The sequence below is a fragment of the Lethenteron reissneri genome, chromosome 70, assembly GCF_015708825.2.
Source record: "Lethenteron reissneri isolate LAM-NWPU_2019-01 chromosome 70, ASM1570882v1, whole genome shotgun sequence".
NCBI classification, from domain to species: domain Eukaryota; kingdom Metazoa; phylum Chordata; class Hyperoartia; order Petromyzontiformes; family Petromyzontidae; genus Lethenteron; species Lethenteron reissneri.
In genome coordinates this window covers 2,122,226-2,144,188 of record NC_083848.1, presented here as the reverse complement: position 1 = coordinate 2,144,188, position 21,963 = coordinate 2,122,226, and the positions used below count along the sequence as shown (strand labels likewise).

General features: G+C 56.4%; 1 protein-coding gene across 1 annotated transcript; it reads left to right on the top strand.

The window, feature by feature from the left end:
• Positions 1-6: 6 nt before the first annotated feature.
• U2SURP (U2 snRNP associated SURP domain containing) lies at positions 7-21,285 on the top strand. Its single transcript, XM_061579774.1, has 12 exons — positions 7-172; positions 1,482-1,561; positions 2,775-2,862; positions 4,573-4,701; positions 5,901-6,264; positions 7,965-8,051; positions 9,242-9,570; positions 12,283-12,393; positions 14,607-14,809; positions 15,719-16,111; positions 17,543-17,644; positions 18,945-21,285. Exons 1-12 carry the CDS (start codon positions 77-79, stop codon positions 19,054-19,056), a joined length of 2,094 nt encoding a protein of 697 aa, XP_061435758.1. The 5' UTR covers positions 7-76; the 3' UTR covers positions 19,057-21,285.
• Positions 21,286-21,963: the final 678 nt, after the last annotated feature.

Sequence of the window (21,963 nt, the reverse complement as noted above, 5' to 3'; positions counted from 1 at the left end):
CCCGCGCAGCGAGCGGGACAAGCTGGAGAACGTGCTGCGGGGGCTGACGCCGCGCAAGTCGGAGATCGGCGACGCGATGGCCTTCTGCCTGCAGCACGCCGAGGCGGCCGAGGAAGTGGTGGAGTGCATCGCCGAGTCTCTGTCCATCCTGCAGACACCGCTGCCCAAGAAGGTGCCGGCAAAACCGCCCACCCCCCTCCCTCCTGGCCACCCCTACCTACCTCCCTCCCTCCCTGCCTCCACTCCCCTCCCTGCCTCCACTCCCTCCTGCCCACTCCCTCCTGCCTCCTGCCCACCCCTCCTGCCCACCCCTCCCTCCTGGCCACCCCTACCTACCTACCTCCCCTCCCTCCCTGCCTCCACTCCCTCCTGCCCACCCCCTCCTGCCCACCCCCTCCCTGCCTCCTGCCCACCACTCCCTCCTGCCTCCACTCCCTGCCTCCCTGCTGCCCACTCCCTGCCTCCCACCCCTCCCTCCCACCCACCCCTCCCTACCTCCCACCCCTCCCTCCCACCCCTCCCTCCCACCCACCCACCCCTCCCTCCCACCCACCCCTCCCTACCTCCCACCCCTCCCTCCCACCCCTCCCTCCCACCCACCCACCCCTACCTCCCACCCTCCCTCCCACCCTCCCACCCACCCCTTCCACCCACCCCTCCCTCCCACCCCTCCCTCCTGCCCACTCCCTCCCTGCCTCCATCCCTCCCACCCACCCACCCCTCCCTCCCACCCCTCCCTCCCACCCACCCACCCCACCCTCCCACCCCTCCCTGCCTCCCTCCCACCCACCCACCCCTCCCTCCCACCCCTCCCTCCTGCCCACCCCTCCCACCCCTCCCTGCCTCACTGCCTCCCTACCTCCCACCTCTCCCTCCTGCCTCCCTCCCTCCCTCCCTCTGCTTGTGTGTCTGTCTGTGTGTCTCCGTGTCTGTGTTTTATCTCTCTCTCGAACTTAGTTCTACCTGATGACGGTCGCCTTGTGTTGCAATCGAAACGTCGTACTCTATTTATTTTCTTTTTACCTGACTTTACCGAAAGGACCAAAGAGTGTTTACCTTTATTGTACTTGGCACGCCTATCATGTGCTTGTGCAACTGTGTTCGCTGTTGTGAGCGGTGGGGCAGCGGTTAGCGCTACGCTGCGCTATGTACCCAGCGACCCGGGTTCGATTCCCGCTCACGGCCACGACGATTATCGGGCCTCCCCTAGGTCGACATCGCCACTGGGGAGACAAAGGCGGTCGGGCGTGGTGCTGGCCACCCACTCCGTCGTGTCCCATAGGTGCTCGCTTAACAGCACTTGCCCCCACAGTCTGTTAAGGCTACACGGGGGATCTTTATCTTTTTTTTTTGCCGTTGTGACGTTCTTACCCCGTGCCCCTCGACTGGATATTTGTAACGAAAGAGCTTCACGGCTCATCGGATTTCTCCTCCTTCCTGCTGCTGTTATGAACACAAGACTGGCAATCTGTCTTCCCCAGATCGCCCGTCTCTACGTTGTGTCGGACATCCTGCACAACTCGTGCGCGAAGGTCGCCAACGCCTCCTACTACAGGAAATAGTGAGTACACGCAGCACGATAATTGGTTGTTTACCCTTCTATCTGGCAACAAAACTGACACCTTTTTACAAGGAGTCATGTTTGCATAGACCGCAATACCTGCAGTCATAATGCAAACAAAAGACATAACTCTGATAATGTGCACTGTCCTTGAAGTTGATTGGTCCACACCAGAGACAGCTTTCCTTAGAGCCTAGTCTCACATGGGTTGGACAGTGCACATTATCAGAGTTATGTCTTTTGTTTGTATTATGACTGAAGGTATTACGGTTATGCAAACATGACTCCTTGTGAAAAGGTGTCAGTTTTGTTGCCAGATAGAAGGGTAAAAAACAATTATCATATTTTTACTGGCAAATGAGGTTCCCATAGTGTACACGCAGCACGGTTGGCTACGTACGGTACGAAAGGATTTCAACACATACGGTGGCTAGGAGATGTTAATGACCAGTAGTGATAGGTTTTTACCCTTTCAACTGGTACAAAAACTGACACCTTTATACAAGGCATCATGTTTGCAATAACCACAACACAAGCAGTCAAAATGCAAACAAAAAGAAACAACTCTGATGATGATGATAATGATATGCACTGTCCTTGACGTTGATTGGTCCACACCCGAGACAGCTTTTCTTAGAGCCTAGTCTCCATTGGTGTTGGACCAGATGACGCCAAAAGGCGTACAACAGCTGTCATTTGTGACAGCCAGATTCGCTTCGGTTGGGGCCTTACCTGGTAAAGTCGAAACCATTAAGTTTGTTGGGACCTTGTGGGTCACTGGTTGTATGCGAGTTTCCGGGTCTGTGGGTCTCTTTGCATATGGGTCTCTGTGGGTCTGTAGCTCAGTGGAGGCCTTACCTGCTAAAATAAAAATTAGGTTAAGTTCACGTACGTATATACGTACTGGTCGTTGCGTATGTCAGCTGAGCTCGCAAAGCCACCACCACTACCGCCACCACTGGCACCATCGCCACTGCCACCACCGCTACCACCACTGTCACCACCGCTATGACCATGACCACCATCACCGCCATCACCATCACCGCCACCACCACAACCATCACCGCTACCACCACCGTCAATGCCACCGCCGCCACCATCACCACCGCCGCCGCCACCACCACAACCATCACCGTCACACCACCACCATCGCCACCGCCGTTCACCATTGCACGCTCTCGGCACTCCTCCATCTCGATGTCCCCTCTGCCAGCTTCGAGGCCAAGCTGCCGCAGATCTTCGCCGACATCCACGAGGTCTACAAGTCCATCCAAGGGCGCCTGCAGGCCGAGCAGTTCAAGGTGCGGAGTCTCTCGCTGACCTGTCGTGCAGCCTGGGGTGTGGGGGGGTGTGTGTGTGTGCGCGTGTATGTGCGTGTGTTTGTCTGTGTGCGTGTGTGCGCGTGCATGTGTGTGCGCGCGTGTGCGCGTCTTGTGTGTGGGCGTGAGTGTGTCTGTGTGTGCGCGTGTGTGTCTGTCTGTGTGTTTGAGTGTGTGTGTCTGTGTACGTGTGTGTCTGTGTGCGTGTGTGTGTCTGTGTGCGTGTGTGTGTGTCTGTGTGTGTATGTGTGTGTCTGTGTGTGCGTGTATGTGGGGAGCGGTGGTGTAGCGGTTAGCGCTGCGCTAGCGCTACGAACCCGGCGACCCGGGTTCGATTCCCGCTCACAGCAAACACAAGTGACGATTATCTGAACCGGTCCTGGGCCTCCCCTATGTCGACTCAGCCTCAAATGAGTGCCTGGTGCGGTGTGTAAACATCGTCACTGGGGAGACAAAGGCGGCCGGGTGTGGTGTTGTCCACCCACCCCCCCGTGTGCCGTGCCGGCTTTCATAGGTGCTCGCTAACAGCACTTGCCCCTACAGTCTGTTCAGGCTATACGGGGGGATCTTTATCTTTGGTTTCAGAGGTTCAGGGGATGTGCTGTGAACCACCTGTACATAGCCACGGTTGGCTACGTACGGTACGAAATAAGTTCAACAAACACATACAACACGGTTGGCTACGTAGCCTCAACAGACTGTGCTGTGAGGCTGTTAGCGAGTCACAGAGCCGGCACAGTGGCACACGTGGAGGGGGTGGGTTGTGGGTGGCCAGCGCCGTGCCCGGCCGCCTTTGTCTCCCCCAGTGGCGATGAACACGGAACGAGGGGAAAACGAAAGCTCACGACATCTCTCTCCCTCCCCCCTACTGTGCCTGCCGCCCTCAACGCTTCTCACGTGCACTGTGCTGCTACTGCTACTGCTGCTACTACTGCTGCTGCTATTACTACTGCTGATACTACTACTGCTGATACTACTACTGCTGCTGATACTACGACTACTGCTGCTGATACTACTGCTGCTACTGCTGATACTGCTGATACTACTATTGCTGATACTACTACTACTGCTGCTGCTGCTACTGCTGCTGCTACTACTGTCGCTATTACTACTGCTGCTACTACTGCTGATACTGCTGATGCTACTACTGCTGATACTACTACTGCTGATACTACTACTGCTGCTACTACTGCTGATACTACTACTGCTGATACTACTACTGCTGATACTACTACTACTGCTGATACTACTACTGCTGATACTACTACTGCTGATACTACTACTGCTACTTCTACTGCTACTGCTGCTACTACTACTGCTGCTGATACTACTGCTGCTGCTGCTACTACTGCTGCTGCTACTACTGCTGCTACTACTACTGCTGCTGCTACTACTTCTGCTGCTACTACTGCTGCTACTTCTGCTGCTACTACTACTGCTACTTCTGCTACTACTGCTGCTACTTCTGCTGCTACTACTGCTGCTACTTCTGCTACTACTGCTGCTGCTACTGTTACTGCGCTACTACTGCTGCTCCTGCTGCTGCCGCTTCGTGTGTGGTGTGTTTGCGTGCGTGCATGTCATGGTGTGTTTGCGTGCGTGCATGTCATGGTGTGTTTGCGTGCGTGCATGTCATGGTGTGTTTGCGTGCATGCATGTCGTGGTGTGTTTGCGTGCGTGCCGTGCGTGCAGCAAAAGGTGATGTCGTGTTTCCGCGCGTGGGAGGACTGGGCCGTGTACCCAGACTCGTTCCTCATCAAGCTGCAGAACGTCTTCCTGGGACTGGTGCGCATCAACGACGACGGCAAGGAAGTCTCCGTGGTACCGCGCCCGCACACACGCACACACACACACGCACACACACAGACGCACATAGACACACACACACAGACGCACACACAGACACACACAGACGCACACAGACACACACAGGCGCACACGCACACAGAAGCACACGCACACAGGCGCACACGCACACAGATGCACGCACACACGCACGCACACAGACGCACACGCACACAGACGCACACGCACACAGACGCACACGCACACAGACGCACACACGCACGCACACAGACACACACGCACGCACACACACAGACGCACGCACACAGACGCACGCACACAGACGCACACATTGCACGCACACAGACGCACGCACGCACACAGGTACGCACGCTCACACACACGCACGCACAGACGCACACACGCACGCACACAGGCGCGCACATTGCACACACGCACGCACGCACACATTGCACACACGCACGTTCCACGCGCACACACAGACGCACGCACACGCGCACACACGGGCATTGCACCTTGATTAGTTCAGTCGTTCGTTCGTCAATTAGTTCCTGCATTCATTCATTCATGACCAAAATAAGTCGTAGTGGGGTGGGACACAAAGCTCTTATTGAGCCGTGCAGACTCACAGACCCCCCCCTCTTCTCCCCTCCCCACTCCTCCCCCTCCTCAACCCTTTCCCACTCCCCCTCCTCACTCCCCCCTTCCCATCCCCCCCTCCCCACTCCTCCTCCCCACCTCCCCCCCACTCCTCTCCCTCCCCTTTGCTTTCCCCCCCATCCCCTCACCCCCCAATCCCCTCACCCCCTCCCCACTCCCCCCTCTCCACCTCCCCCCCCCCTCCACCTCCCCCCCCACTCCTCCCCCCCCATCCCCTCACCGCCCCCCCCCTCTCCACCCCCCACTCCTCTCCCCCCCCATCCCCTCACCGCCCCCCCCCTCCTCTCCCCCCCCCATCCCCTCACCGCCCCCCCCTCTCCACCTCCCCCCCCCCACTCCTCTCCCCCCCCACCCCCTCCCCCTCTCCCCACTCCCCCCTCTCCACCTCCCCCCCCCCACTCTCCCATCCCCCCTCCCCACTCCCCCCCCCCTACCCCCTCTCCACCCCCCTCCCCACTCTCTCCTCCCCATCCCCTCACCCCACTCCCCCTTCCCCACCTCCCCCCCCACTCCTCTCTTCCCCCTCTCCCCCTGCCCCCCCCCCCCCCCCCCAGGCCATGGAGGACGATGGAGACCCGCCCCCCGCCGCCGGTGCCATCCCCCTGGGCGCGTTGCCCCTACTGAGCGGCGCCGGCGGCGGCGGTGGTAGCGCCGCCGCCGCCACCGTGGCCGCCTCGCTGCTGATGAGCCTGGGGGTAACGATGACGACGATGGCGGCGGCGGCGGGGGCGGAGGAGGTGGACGGGGCCCCCCTTGACGACGACGACGTGGACGGGGCGCCCCTGGAGGAGGAGGAGGAGGGGGGTGGAGGGGAGGGGCCGTCCCGGGCGGGGGGCGCCGGGCCGCTGGACGGGGCCCCTCTGGACGATCTCGACGGGCTGCCCATGCAGGCCGGGGACGATATCGACGGGCTGCCCCGTACGGCGCTCGCTCACTCGCTCGCTACTACACTAGCTAGCACACTAACTAGCACACTAACTAGCACACTAGCTAGCACACTAACTAGTTCACTACCACACTAGCTAGCACACTAGCTAGCACACTAACTAGTTCACTATCACACTCACTACCACACTAGCTAGCACACTCGCTACTACACTAGCTAGCACACTAACTAGCACACTAACTAGCACACTAGCTAGCACACTAACTAGTTCACTACCACACTAACTACCACACTAGCTAGCACACTCGCTACTACACTCCTACACTCACTACTACACTCACTACTACACTCACTACCACACTAGCTATCACACTAACTAGCACACTAGCTACCACACTAGCTATCACACTAACTACCACACTCGCTACCACACTAGCTACCACACTAACTAGCACACTAGCTAGCACACTTCTACACTCACTACCACACTAACTAGCTCACTCACTACCACACTAACTAGCACACTAACTACTTCTCTACCACACTCACTACTACACTAGCTAGCACACTCACTAGCACACTCACTACTACACTCACTCCTACACTCACTACTACACTCACTACTACACTCACTACTACTACACTCACTACTACACTCACTACTACACTCCTACACTCACTACTCCACTCACTAGCTCACCACTACACTCACTAGTTCACTACTACACTCACTGCCACACTCACTACTACACTCACTACTACACTCACTACTACACTCACTACTACACTCCTACATTCCTACACTCACTACTACACTCACTACTCCACTCACTACTACACTCCTACACTCACTAGTACACTCACTACTACACTCACTACTACACTCCTACACTCACTACTACACTCACTACTACACTCCTACATTCCTACACTCACTACTACACTCACTACTACACTCACTATGACATCACGACAACAACACTCACCCACACGCTCACCCACCCACTCGCCCACCCACACACTCACCCATACGCTCACCCACCCACACACCCACACACTCATTAACGCACCCACTCACTCACCCACACACTCACCCACACACTCACCCACACACTCATTAACGCACCCACTCACTCACCCACACACTCACTCGCGCACTCACACACCCACTCACCCATCCACACATTTACGCACTCGCTCGCTCGCCCACTCACGCACCCGCTCACTCGCCCACACGCTAACGCACCCACTCGCTCACTCGCCCACTCGCTCACCCTCCGCTCACCGGGTGAGCGCTGCTGCTGATTGCTGTTGTTGTCGTGGTTATTGTTGTTTCGATTTAAAGCTTTCGTGACTGCAGGAATTCATCTTCTTGGTTCTTTCAGGTAAAGTCACGTAGAAGGCAAATAATAAATAATAAAATAAAACATAATAAAATACAATTCACACGACGTTTCGGCCACAACGCAAGCAGCCGTCATCAGGGAAGAACAGGTCTTTAGGAAAGACAGCGTCTGAATGAACACCAGACGCTGTCTTTCCGACAGACCTGTTCTTCACCTGAGGACGGCTGCTTGCGTTGTGGCCGAAACGTCGTGTGAATTGTATTTTATAATGTTTTATTTATTATTTATTATTTCCCTTCTACGTGACTTTACCGAAAGAACCAAGAAGATTGTTGTTGTTGTTGTTGTCTTTATTGTTGTTGTCGTTATTGTTGTCGTTGCTGTAGTGGACGATGCTCTCCCCAAGAAGCCCGTTCTGCCCATCGCGTCGTCCAAGTGGGAGCGCGTGGACGACCTGGACACGGACACCACCCGTAAGATCCTCCACGTCCACCACCACCACCACCACGTCCACCATGTCCACCACGTCCACCACCACCACATCCACCACCACCACGTCCACCACCACGTCCACCACGTCCTAGCACCACCACGTCCACCACCACCACGTCCACCACCACCACGTCCACGACCACCACGTCCACCACCACGTCCACCACCACGTCCACCACCACCACCACGTCCACCACCACCACCACGTCCACCACCACCACCACCACCACGTCCACCACCACCACCACCACGTCCACCACCACCACGTCCACCACCACGTCCACGTCCACCACCACGTCCACCACCACGTCCACCACGTCCTAGCACCACCACGTCCACCACCACCACGTCCACCACCACCACGTCCACCACCACCACGTCCACCACCACCACGTCCACCACCACCACGTCCACCGCCACGTCCACCTCCACGTCCACCACCACGTCCACCACCACGTCCACCACCACGTCCACCACCACCACCACCACCACGTCCTAGCACCACCACGTCCACCACCACGTCCACCACACGTCCACCACCACGTCCACCATCACGTCCACCACCACGTCCACCACCACCACGTCCACCACCACCACCACCACGTCCACCAGCATGACCACCACGTCCACCACGTCCACCACCACGTCCACCACCACGTCCACCACGTCCTAGCACCACCACGTCCACCACCCTAGTCACCACCACCACGTCCACCACCACCACGTCCACCACCACCACGTCCACCACCACCACGTCCACCGCCACGTCCACCGCCACGTCCACCAACACGTCCACCATCACGTCCACCACCACGTCCACCACCACCACCACCACCACGTCCTAGCACCACCACGTCCACCACCACCACGTCCACCACCACGTCCACCACCACGTCCACCACCACCACCACGTCCACCACCACCACGTCCACCACCACCACCACCACGTCCACCACCACCACGTCCATCCACCACCACGTCCACCACCACCACGTCCACCACCACCACCACCACGTCCACCACCACCACCACGTCCATCACCACCACGTCCACCACCACCACCACGTGCACCACCACCACGTCCACCACCACCACGTCCACCATCATCACCTCCACCACCACCGGTTTGGTAGCACAGCACGGCGCTAACCGCTCCCCCGCCCCCCCCCAGGCCGCTCCCCCGCTCCGTCGGGCAGCAAGAGGGACGACGACTCGGACGATGCCAGCGGCGGCAATGTTGCCGCCGCGGGCGGCAAGTTGCCGCCGGGTTTTGCCACCACGGCCGCCGCCTCTTCCTCCTCCTCCGCCGGCAGTCCCAGCGGAGGTCCCGTCGGCTCCGCTGGGGGCGCTGGCGGCGGCGGCGTCGGCGACCAGGGCAAGCCGGGTCAGGGTGGCGCCGTTGGTTCCGGTTCGTCGGTCAACGATGAGGCCGCACAGAAGTCGCTGCTCAAGTCCCTGGAGGTGTCGGAGGAGAAGAGAGCCAAGCTGAGGGAGATTGAGGTGTGTTGAAGCTCGCCGGTGGTGGGTGGTGGTGGTGGTTGTTGTTGTTGTAGATTTGAAGCTTTCGTGACTGCTGCAAGGATTCATATTCTTGGGTTTTTTCGGTAAAGTCACGTAGGTCGATGAAATTATCGATCACGACGTTTCGATCGCAACGCAAGCAACCGTCATCATCTTCTTCTTGGTTCTTTCGGTAAAGTCACGTAGAATGGAAATAATAAAATAATAAAAATAAAACATAATAAGATAATTCTCACGACGTTTCGGCCACAACGCAAGCAGCCGTCCTCAGGTGAAGAACAGGTCTGTCGAGAAGACAGCGTCTGAATGACACACCCCAGGCTTGGAGCGTCTATTTAAGCTGGGAGGGTGGAGGAAGAGCGCCTTGACAAAATAATTTGCATATCAAGAGGAATGTTGACAAATGCAGATATGCGATTAGTACTACTTGTGAAATCTCATATCTGCATTTCCCATAAATATGCTAATTCCTCTTGATATGTAAATTATCTTGTCAAGGTGCTCTCCCCCCCTCCAACCCAGCTTTAAATAGACGCTCCAAGCCTGGGGTGTGTCATTCAGACGCTGTCTCCCCCCGACAGACCTGGTCTGGCCTGAGGACGGCTGCTTGCGTTGTGGCCGAAACGTCGTGAGAATTATTTTATTATGTTTTATTTTTATTATTTTATTACTTCCCTTCTACGTGACTTTACCGAAAGAACCAAGAAGATGAATCCCTGCAGTCACGAAAGCTTTAAATCGAAATATTATTTCTTCCTTCCAATGATTACTGAGCCAGAATACATTAAATATACGCTGCCAAGCTTGGTGGTGTTCATTAAGACGCTGTCTTTCCGACAGACCTGTTCTTCACCTGAGGACGGCTGCTTGCGTTGTGGCCGAAACGTCGTGATAATTATTTTATTATGTTTTATTTTTATTATTTTATTACTTCCCTTCTACGTGACTTTACCGAAAGAACCAAGAAGATGAATCCCTGCAGTCACGAAAGAAGCTTTAAATCGAAATTCAATCGTCATCAGTTTGCTGGCTTCAGCAGTTTCCCTGCTGTGATTGTCTCTATTATTTTTTCTACCCTACGTGAACTTTACCGAAAGAACCAAAGAGTATAGGTATGTAGTCTATTAATTCTAGATTTGAAGCTTTCGTGACTGCAAGGATTCATATTCTTAGGTTTTTTTGGTAAAGTCACGTAGGTAAAAAAAATTAAAATTAATAAAAGTAAAATAAAAATAAAATAAAAATCACGACGTTTCGGCGGCAACACAAGCTTCCGTCTTCAGGTGGAACAGTCACAGCACGATAGCTGTATCAAGTGATTAATTTTTTTTTATCTACGTGACTTTACCGAAAAAAACCTAAGAATATGTTGTTGTTGAGTTGCTGGGTTGTTGAGTTTGCTGGGTGGTGCTGGCCACCCACCCCCCCCCCCCCCGTGCACCGTACCGGCCTTCATAGGCGTTCGCTAACAGCACTTGCCACTTGCCCCCCCAACAGTCTGTTGAGGCTACACGGGGAGGGATCTTTATCTTTATTCTTAGGTTATTTCGGTAAAGTCACGTAAGTGAAAAAATTTTATTAATAAAAAATAAAACAATAATACAAATCACGACGTTTCGGAGGCAACACAAGTCTCCGTCATCAGCGGGACCGTCACAGCCAGATTTGCTGCATCAAGTGAGGCAGGGATTCCACAGCAAATCTGGCTGTGACGGTCCCACCTGATGACGGAGACTTGTGTTGCCTCCGAGACGTCGTGATTTTTATTATTATTTTATTTTACTTTTATTAATTGTAATTTTTCACCTACGTGACTTTACCGAAAAGCCTAAGAGTATGAATCTTTGCAGTCACGAAAGCTTCAAATCTAGAAGTAGCGATGATTGCTGCTGCTGTTGTGTGGGTCTAACCTATGGGCACCCCCAGTAGCAGCTGTCCGTGCCTGTGCATTGAGTCTGCTGTCGATGCGAGGGGCATGATGATCGCCATTATACTTCAAGCCGATCGAGTGATTGTGCGCTGTGAGTCACCACTTATCTATGAATATATTTGTAAGTTTTTTATTCCATCTAGAACAGTGATTCTTAACCTTTTTGGAGGTACTGAACCCCACCAGTATAGTCACGTAATAGGGAAGTAATAAAATAATAAAAATTAAACATAATAAAATAATTCTCACGACGTTTCGGCCACAACACAAGCAGCCGTCCTCAGGTGAAGACCAGGTCTGTCGAGACGACAGCGTCTAAATGAAACACCACCACGCTTGGAGCGTCTATTTAAGCTGCTGGGTTGGAGGGGGGAAGAGCGCCTTGACAAAAGAATCTGCATATCAAGAGGAATTTAGCATATTTATTATTTTATTACTTCCCTTCTACGTGACTTTACCGAAAGAACCAAGAAGATGAATCCCTGCAGTCACGAAAGCTTTAAATCGAAATTGAACCCCACCAGTTTCATATGCGCATTCACCGAACCCTTCATAATTGGAAATATAAAATATGATTTTTATCAAATTCAAAACATAGGTATATGTTTTACTGGTGCACAATCATATGAGTCGGGTGTGTGTCTTAACCTCCGCCGAACCCCTGAGACTGACTAACCGAACCCCTGGGGTTCGATCGAACCCAGGTTAAGAACCACTGATCTAGAATGAATGGATCTTTGTGTGTGTGTGTGCGTGCGCAGCTGAAGGTGATGAAGTTTCAGGATGAGCTGGAGTGCGGCAAGCGCCACAAAAAGGCCGGCCAGAGCATCCGGGAGCAGGTGGAGCACTATCGGAGCAAGCTGCTCGCAAGGGTACGGCCCACGGGATGGTGTCACGTGTTGAACTTGTTTCGCACCGTGCGTCGCCAACCGTGCTGTGTGTGTGTTTGTGTTGAACCTGTTTTGGTGAGGGTAGAGATAAGTGCTAGGGAAGCGATAGTGGTAGGGGTAGCTACCCACTCAACTACCGACTCACCTAACCAACTACCTAACCACTTACCTACCGAATCACCTATCCAGCTACCGAACCACTCACCTACCGACTCACCTATCCAGCTACCGAACCACTCACCTACCGACTCACCTATCCAGCTACCGAACCACTCAACTACCGACTCACCTATCCAGCTACCGAACCACTCACCTACCGACTCACCTATCCAGCTACCGAACCACTCAACTACCGACTCACCTAACCAGCTACCGAACCACTCACCTACCGACTCACCTATCCAGCTACCTAACCACTCACCTACCGACTCACCTATCCAGCTACCGAACCACTCAACTACCGACTCACCTAACCAGCTACCGAACCACTCACCTACCGACTCACCTATCCAGCTACCGAACCACTCAACTACCGAATCACCTATCCAGCTACCGAACCACTCACCTACCGACTCACCTATCCAGCTACCGAACCACTCACCTACCGACTCACCTATCCAGCTACCGAACCACTCACCTACCGACTCACCTATCCAGCTACCGAACCACTCACCTACCGACTCACCTATCCAGCTACCTAACCACTCACCTACCGACTCACCTATCCAGCTACCTAACCACTCACCTACTGATTCACCTATCTAGCTACCAACCCACTCACCAATCCACCTACCTACCCACTCACCTATCAACCTACCAACTCACCTATCTACCTACCAACTCACCAATCCATCTATCTACCCGCTCACCTATCCATCTACCAACTCACGTACCCACTCACTTATCCATCTACCTATTTATCGTACGTAGCCATTCATGCTGTGTGTAGCTAACCATGCTATGTGTGTGTGTGTTAGACTTCTTTCGCCCCGTGCGTAGCCAACCATGCTATGTGTGTGTGTGTGTTAGACTTATTTCGCCCCGTGCGTAGCCAACCGTGCTGTGTGTGTGTTTGTGTTGAACTTGTTTTGGTAGGTGTAGAGATATGTGCTAGGGGAAGCGATAGTGGTAGGGGTCGTGTTAGGGGTATATGGGTAGGGATAGTGGTAGGGGTAGGGGTCGTGTTAGGGGTATATGGGTAGGGATAGTGGTAGGGGTAGGGGTCATGGTAGGGGTATATGGGTAGGGATAGTGGTAGGGGTCGTGTTAGGGGTATATGGGTAGGGATAGTGGTAGGGGTAGGGGTCGTGGTAGGGGTATATGGGTAGGGATAGTGGTAGGGGTAGGGGTCGTGGTAGGGGTATATGGGTAGGGATAGTGCTAGGGGTAGGGGTCGGGGTAGCGGTGGTGGTAGTGGTAGCGGTTTATGGGTAGAGATAGTGGTAAGGGTAGCGATAGTGGTCGGGGTAGAGATGGCGGTAGCGGTTGGGGGGGTAGGTGTGGAGATAGGGGTAGTGGTAGGGGTAGGGGTGGAGATAGGGGTAGTGGTAGGGGTAGGGGTGGAGATAGGGGTAGTGGTAGCGGTAGTGGTAGGGGTAGGTGTGGAGATAGGGGTAGTGGTAGGGGTGGAGATATAGGGGTAGTGTTAGGGGTGGAGATAGGGGTAGTGGTAGGGGTAGCGGTTTATGGGTAGCAATAGTGGTCGGGGTAGCAGTGGTGGTAGTGGTATTTGGGTGGCGGTAGTGGTAGAGATGGCGGTAGTGGTAGGGGTAGTGGTAGGGGTTGTGGTAGTAGCAGGGGTATTGTGTGGAGATAGGGGTGGTGATATGGGTAGTGGTAGGGGTAGTGGTAGGGGTAGTGGTAGGGGTTGTGGTAGTAGCAGGGGTATGTGTGGAGATAGGGGTGGTGATATGGGTAGTGGTAGGGGTAGTGGTAGTGGTAGGGGTAGTGGTAGGGGTAGTGGTAGGGGTAGTGGTAGGGGTAGTGGTAGGGGTAGTGGTAGGGGTAGTGGTAGGAGTAGCGACAGCGATAGGGAGGGGTGGCGGCGGTAGCGTTTGTGGCAGCCAGGAGCTGTTCACGCGAACGCCGTCACTGGCGCTCCCAACGTACCAACTGCGAGCGCCCCCCTCACCCCCCTCACCCCCTCTCACCCCCCTCACCCCCCTCACCACCCTCACCCCCCTCACCCCCCCCAGGAGAGGGAGAAGGAGAAGAAGGAGCGCGACAAGAAGGATCGCGACAAGGAGGAGAAGCGGAAGGGGCGCAGGGAGGGCGGCCGCAGCTCCTCGTCCCCCACGCCGCAGCAGCAGCAGCAGCAGCAGCCGGCGCCGCAGCAGCAGCAGACGGCAGCGCCGGCAACGCCGTCTGTGCCGTCGTCATCGTCGTCACGTCGCGAGCGGTGAGGCCGGAGGGCTTGGGCCACGGCGCTGGCTCGCAGTGGCCCAAGCCACTCGCTACAACACTCGCTGCACCACTCGCTGCACCACTCGCTACACCACTCGCTGCAACACTCACTCACCACTCACTACACCACTCGCCACACCAATTACCACTCACCACACTACACCACTCACTACACCAATTACCACTCACCACACTATACCACTCGCCACACCACTCACTCACCACTCACTCACCACTCGCTACACCACTCGCTACACCACTCACCACACCACTCGCCACACCACTCACTCACTAAACCACTTGCTACACCACTCGCTACACCACTCACCACACCACACAGCCACTCACCACACCACTCACCAGTCACACCACTCACACCACACAGCCACTCACCACACCACTCACCAGTCACACCACTCACACCACACAGCCACTCACCACACTACTCACTCACCAGCCAACCACCCACCTACATCACACATCACCACACCCACACGCACCAACCTCCCTACGCTCACTCACCCACTCACTCACCCACCCCACCCATCCACTCACCTACCCACTCAGCCACCCACTCACCCACCCATTCACCCACTCAACCACTCACTCACGCACCCATCCCACTCACTCACCCACCCATTCAACCATCCACTCACCCACCCACTATTCACCCACCCACCCACTCACCCGCCAATTCACTCACCCACTCACCCATCCACTCACCCATCCACTCACCCATCCACTCACCCACCAATTCACCCACTCACCCACTCACTCACTCACCCACCAACTCACCCACCCACTCACTCCCTCACCCACCAACTCACCCACCCACTCACTCACCCCCAACTCACCCACCCACTCACTCACCATTTCACCCCCCCCCACCCCCCGCACGCCACAGGAAGCGCAGCAGCAGCAGCCGCTCTGGCTCGGAGGAGCGCTACCCCAGCCCCTGCTCCTCGCGCCAGCAGCAGCAGCAGCGGCGCCAGCAGCGACCGCAGCGCGACTCCCCCCCCTCCTCCTCCACCACCTCACCTCCTCACCCCCCTCCCGCTCCGTCCACCGCCGCCGCCACCTCGTCGTCGTCCGCGGCGGCGTCGTCGTCGTCGAGGCACCGCTCGTCCCCGGCACGCTCGCAGCGTTCGCGACGCGGCGACGATGACACCGCCGCCCCCGCCTCGTTGTCCCGCTCCCCACCCACCGCCGCCGCCGCCGCCTCGTCGTCGTCGTCGGTTCGGGACGCCGCCGGCGTGTCGTCGTCATCGTCGTCGTCGCGCAAGAAGACCACGCGCAGGTGAGCGGTGCATTGTGGGGGTTAGTGGTAGGGGGTCGTGGAGGTGATGATGGTGGTGGTGGTGGAGGTGGTGGAGGTGGTGGTGGTTGTGGTGATGGTGGTGGGGATGGTGGTGGCGGAGGTGGTGGAGGTGTTGGGGGTGGTGGTGGCGGAGTTCGTGGAGGTGGTGGAGGTGTTGGGGGTGGTGGTGGAGGTGGTGATGGTGGTGATGGTGTTGGGGGTGGTGGTGGTGGAGGTGGTGGTGGTTGTGGTGATGGTGGTGGGGGTGGTGGTGGCGGAGGTGGTGGAGGTGTTGGGGGTGGTGGTGGCGGAGTTCGTGGAGGTGGTGGAGGTGTTGGGGGTGGTGGTGGAGGTGGTGGAGGTGGTGATGGTGTTGGGGGTGGTGGTGGTGGAGGTGGTGGTGGTTGTGGTGATGGTGGTGGGGGTGGTGGTGGCGGAGGTGGTGGAGGTGTTGGGGGTGGTGGTGGCGGAGTTCGTGGAGGTGGTGGAGGTGTTGGGGGTGGTGGTGGAGGTGGTGGAGGTGGTGATGGTGTTGGGGGTGGTGGTGGTGGATGTGGTGGTGGTTGTGGTTATGGTGGTGGTGGCGGAGGTAGTGGAGGTGGTGATGGGGGGGTGATTGGGGTCATTGGGGTAGTGGTGGTGATGGGGTAGTGATGGTGGTGGTGGTGAAAGTGGTCATGGGGGTAGTGGTCATGGGGGTGGTGGTAGGGGTAGTGTAGTGGTGGTGGTAGTGATAGTGGTGGTGGTGATAGGGGTTGTGGTACCAGGTGGTGATGGGGGTAGTGGTGATGGTGGTCATGGGGGTAGTGGTGGTGATGGCGGGTAGTGATGGTGGTGGTGAGATAGTGGTCATGTGGGTAGTGGTGATGGGGGGGATAGTGGTGGTGGTGATAGGGGTAGTATAGTGGTGGTGGTAGTGATAGGGGTAGTGGTGGTAGGGATAGGGGTAGTGGTGGTAATGATGGGGGTAGGGGTGGTAGTGCTGATAGGGGTAGTGGTAGGGGTAGTGATATGGAGGAGGCTCGTGAAGGACGCTGCTCCTGGGCAGTTGGAGGCAGTCACCCCATGGCACCTGCTGGGTCTGTCCCAAGACCTCCTGTCAGTGAGCCTTCGACACTTCACGTGATAGCCTCAAAGTGCACCTGGCCTGGCACAGGCTCAGTGGTGACGTCAACCGTCACTCAGCGGGGATTGGTCGGGATTTAGTGGTGGTGAGCGATAGGGGTGGCGATAGGGGTAGTGGTGATGCTGGTGATAGGGTAGTGGTTGCGGTGGTGGTGATGGAGGTAGTGGTGGGGGGTAGTGGTAGGGGGTAGTGGTATGAGGTAGTGGTAGTGGTAGAGGAGCAAAGGTGGGTTATGACTTCCTGCTGAGACACTAACGTGGCCACTGCCCCCCCCTCTCCCCCCCCCTCTCCCCCCCCCCCACCAGGTCCCCGTCCCCACGCTCAGAGCGCTCCCACCGGTCCGACAAGTCTGAGCGCACTCGCTCACCCACGCGGAGAGATTCGCCCAGCGTCAAGCGGTCCAAGCGGTGAGAACAGAGACACACAGAGACACACACAGAGACACACGCACAGAGACACACACACAGACACACACACAGAGACACACACACAGAGACACACACACAGAGACACACACAGACAAGTCTGAGCGCACTCGCTCACCCACGCGGAGAGACTCCCCCAGCGTCAAGCGGTCCAAGCGGTGAGAACAGAGACACACACTGAGACACACATAGAGACACACGCAGAGACACACGCACAGAGACACACACAGAGACACACACAGACAAGTCTGAGCGCACTCGCTCACCCACGCGGAGAGACTCGCCCAGCGTCAAGCGGTCCAAGCGGTGAGAACAGAGACACACAGTGACACACACACACAGAGACACACACACAGAGACACACAGACACACACACAGAGACACACACACAGAGACACACACACAGAGACACACACAGACAAGTCTGAGCGCACTCGCTCACCCACGCGGAGAGACTCGCCCAGCGTCAAGCGGTCCAAGCGGTGAGAACAGAGACACAGAGACACACAGTGACACACACACACAGAGACACACACACACAGAGACACACACACAGACACACGCAGAGACACACACACAGAAACACGCACACAGAGACACACACACAGACACACACACTCACAGAGCGACACACACAGAGACACACACATAGAGACACACGCAGAGACACACACACAGAAACACACACACAGACACACACACACAGAGACACACACACAGACACACAGAGAGACACACACACAGAGACACACACACAGACACACAGAGAGACACACACACAGACACACACGCAGAGACACACACACAGACACACACACACAGAGCGACACACACAGAGACACACACATAGAGACACACGCAGAGACACACACACAGACACACACACACAGACACACACACACAGAGACACACACACAGAGACACGCGCAGAGACACAGAGACACGCCCGTACACCCACCGACCTACTCGCCCGACCACCCACCCGCTCGCCCGCTCGCCCGCCCACTCGCTCGCCTGCCCACCCACTCATCAGCCGACCCACCCACTCCTCTGCCCGGCCACCTATTCCCCCGGCCACCCACCCACTCGCCCACCCACTCACCCACCCACCCACTCACCCGCCTACCCACTCACTCACCCACCCACTCACCCACCCGCCCACTCACCCACCCACTCAAACACCCACTCAAACACCCACTCGCTCACCGTGTGTGCGTGTCGCGTGTGTTATGTTAGCATGTCGTGTGTGTTATGTTAACGTGTCGTGTTTGCGTGTCGCCAGGTCGCGTTCACGCTCTCGGTCTCCGACGTCATCGGGGAGGAAGTCTCGTCGCTCACCAGCGGCGCGCTCACCACCTCGCTCGCACAAGAAGTCGAAAAAGAGCAAGCACTAACACGCTCGCTCACCACGTACTCACCACGTACTCACTAACACACTCGCTCACTCGCTCACTCACACACACACTAACACGCTCGCTCACCACGTACTCACTAGCACACTCACACACTCGCTCACTCACCACTCACACACGCACTAACACGATTGCTCACCACATACTCACACACTCGCTCACTCACCACTCACACGCACACACTAACACGCTCGCTCACCATGTACTCACTAACACACACACTCGCTCACCGCATACTCACATGCTCACCACGTACTCACTAACACACTCACCACGTACTCACTAACACACTCACACACGCACTCGCTCACCGCATACTCACACGCTCACCACGTACTCACTATCACACACGCACTCACTCACCACTCACACACAGACTAACACACTCGCTCACCACGTACTCAACTCATACTCACACACTCACTCACACACTCACTCACACACCACGTACTCACCTACACACTCAGGCTGTTGGGGCAAGTGCTATTAGCGCGTAGCACCTATGAAGGCCGGCACGGCACACGCCCGAACACACTCACACACACGCACACAACAACAACAGCCATTCCCCTCTAAGTGGCGTTGACGTCACCACGACGCTTGTGCCAGGCTATGTGCACGTTAAGCCCTTAACGTGCCTTAACACACCCACATGCGCACACACGCACACACCCACGCACCCACGCATGCACACACACGCCCCCACGCACACACCCACAAACACCCACGCGCGCACACACATGCGCACACACCCACGCATACGCATACGCACACGCACACACGCACGCACACACACACACGCAGACACACACACGCACACACACACGCGCACACACATGCGCACACACGCACACACGCGCACACCCACACACCCGCGCCAGTGTTGACAGTCACCCACCCTGTCATGAACGGTAACCGCGTGAGCATCTCATCTCGGACCCCCCACGCCCCCCGCCAAGGATTATAAAAGCCAGCTCCCGATGTTGAACCCCGTACATCGCAGGCCCTGGTTCACGCTATTTTTATATAAACAAACAAAAAACAAACACCGTTAAAATGAAAACCTCCCACCCCAGGTTTCTCGTGGTACTCGGGGCGTGAGTATGCGCGAGGAGTACACGCGCGCACACACACACACACGCTCACGTACACACGCGCACGTACACACACACGCGCTCACGTACACACTACACCCTGTCTCCTTGTCTCCCCCACCGCTCCGCTTGGCTTCACTCAACACAATCGTCGTCACCGTCACCGCCATCGTCATGGCTGTCCACAGCGTTGCATCTCCGTGGTCCCTGATCAGCCCATCGCCACCACCACCGCCGCCACCATCGCCACGGCCAGCACCGCCATCGCCACCACGGCCAGCGTCACCATCGTCACCACGAACACCACCAGCACTACCACCACCGCTGTGAGCACCGCCGCCGTCACGATAATGATGTTGATCCCATGGGCTGACTTTTTTTATATTGTACAGAGTCTTATTTTTGTGTAAATTGGCTGCGGTGCAAAAAGCGGACACAACCGCAGGGCAAGATTTGTTAAGAAAATATCCCCCCCCTACCTCCCTCCCTCCCTACCTCCCTCCCTCCCTACCTCCCCGCTCGCTCCCCCTCCACCCCCTCCCTCCCCTTCCATCCCCCCTCCCTCCCCTTCCATCCCCCCTCCCGCCCCCTCTATCCACCCCTCCCTCACTCCCTGCCCCCCCCATGTACAACATTTCCCCCCCTCACTCCCCCAGCTCCCCCCCCTGTCCCCACCCTCCAGCAAGCAACGTGTCCGACACGGTTAAATCGAACGTCAGGTCACGGGCGTGATGGTGATGGTGGCGGTGATGGTGGTGGTGATGGTAGTGGTGGGGTAAAATGTGGCTAACTTCCAAAGGGGAGTTGGGTAGGTGGAAGGTGGGGGGGTGGGTGGGTAGGTGGGCGGCTGTCTTGAGTGCGAAGACCCCGCAGCGCCATGGCAAAGCGGAGCGGGTGGGGGGGGGCTTCACGAACTTCCAACCCTTTTCATTTCTCGCGATGAGCGTGGATCTCTGCCTCTCTCTGTCTCTCTCCTCTGTCTCTCTCTGTCTCTCTGTCTCTCTCTCTGCCTCTCTCTCTGTCTCTGTCTGCAAACTCTCCCCCCCCCACCCCACCCCTGGTCGGGGAGGTGTCACCCCAGTGTGGTGGAACTAAAATAAAAAAAAACAGTTTTTGTTGTTTTTTTCGATTCGTAAAAAAAAAAGCGTCTTTGTCATCTTCGTCGTCGTCTTCGTCCTTTCCCCCACCACGCCTGTTTATTTATTTTATTTGTTCAACGAACGTACCCGCGTCTCCTTTGGCGCGAGCGCAGAGCCGGTAACCCCGGCAATTGTGCAGCGGCGAGCGGACCGATCGGCGGTGGAGTGCGCTACCCATCGGGGAAGGCCGCGCGAGAAGCCCTCTTGACGACGGCGAAATTGGTTCCACGAAAGCGGTCGGCCCAGTGATTTTTTTGGTCGGTAAGCGAGTATCACCGTCAGTGGGCAACACAAGCAGCTGATCGCAACTCCTGGCGGCACACAGTCCACCAGGCCACCTCCTTCTTCGAAGATACCCGCAGGGCCCGTATGGAGGACAAAAGGAGGAGGAAGAACCGTGATCCCTCAGCACCCATCCCAGATGAGACCTATACTTGCAGCTGTTGTGGCAGGACCTGCTTGTCCCGCATAGGCCTCGTCAGCCACCAGCGTGCCTGCAGAAGACGTGGATGTCCTTCCTAGATCTTCGTTCGCGAAGCCAAGCCATGATGATGATGATGAAGCGAGTGTGGGGAATATTCGCGGTTAGAGGCTCAATTCGTGTGGATAGCATCGAAAGTTAGACCTTTTTCACCCGAACGTACCTCGTAATATTC

What these genes read in the sequence shown, in the direction of transcription:
- U2SURP (XM_061579774.1), top strand. Translation starts at nt 77, where the DNA reads ATGGCCTTCTGCCTGCAGCACGCCGAGGCGGCCGAGGAAGTGGTGGAG. An exon ending in AGACACCGCTGCCCAAGAAG is followed by an intron (nt 173 to 1,481) that starts GTGCCGGCAAAA and finishes TGTCTTCCCCAG; the next exon opens with ATCGCCCGTCTCTACGTTGT. An exon ending in ACGGCAAGGAAGTCTCCGTG is followed by an intron (nt 4,702 to 5,900) that starts GTACCGCGCCCG and finishes CCCCCCCCCCAG; the next exon opens with GCCATGGAGGACGATGGAGA.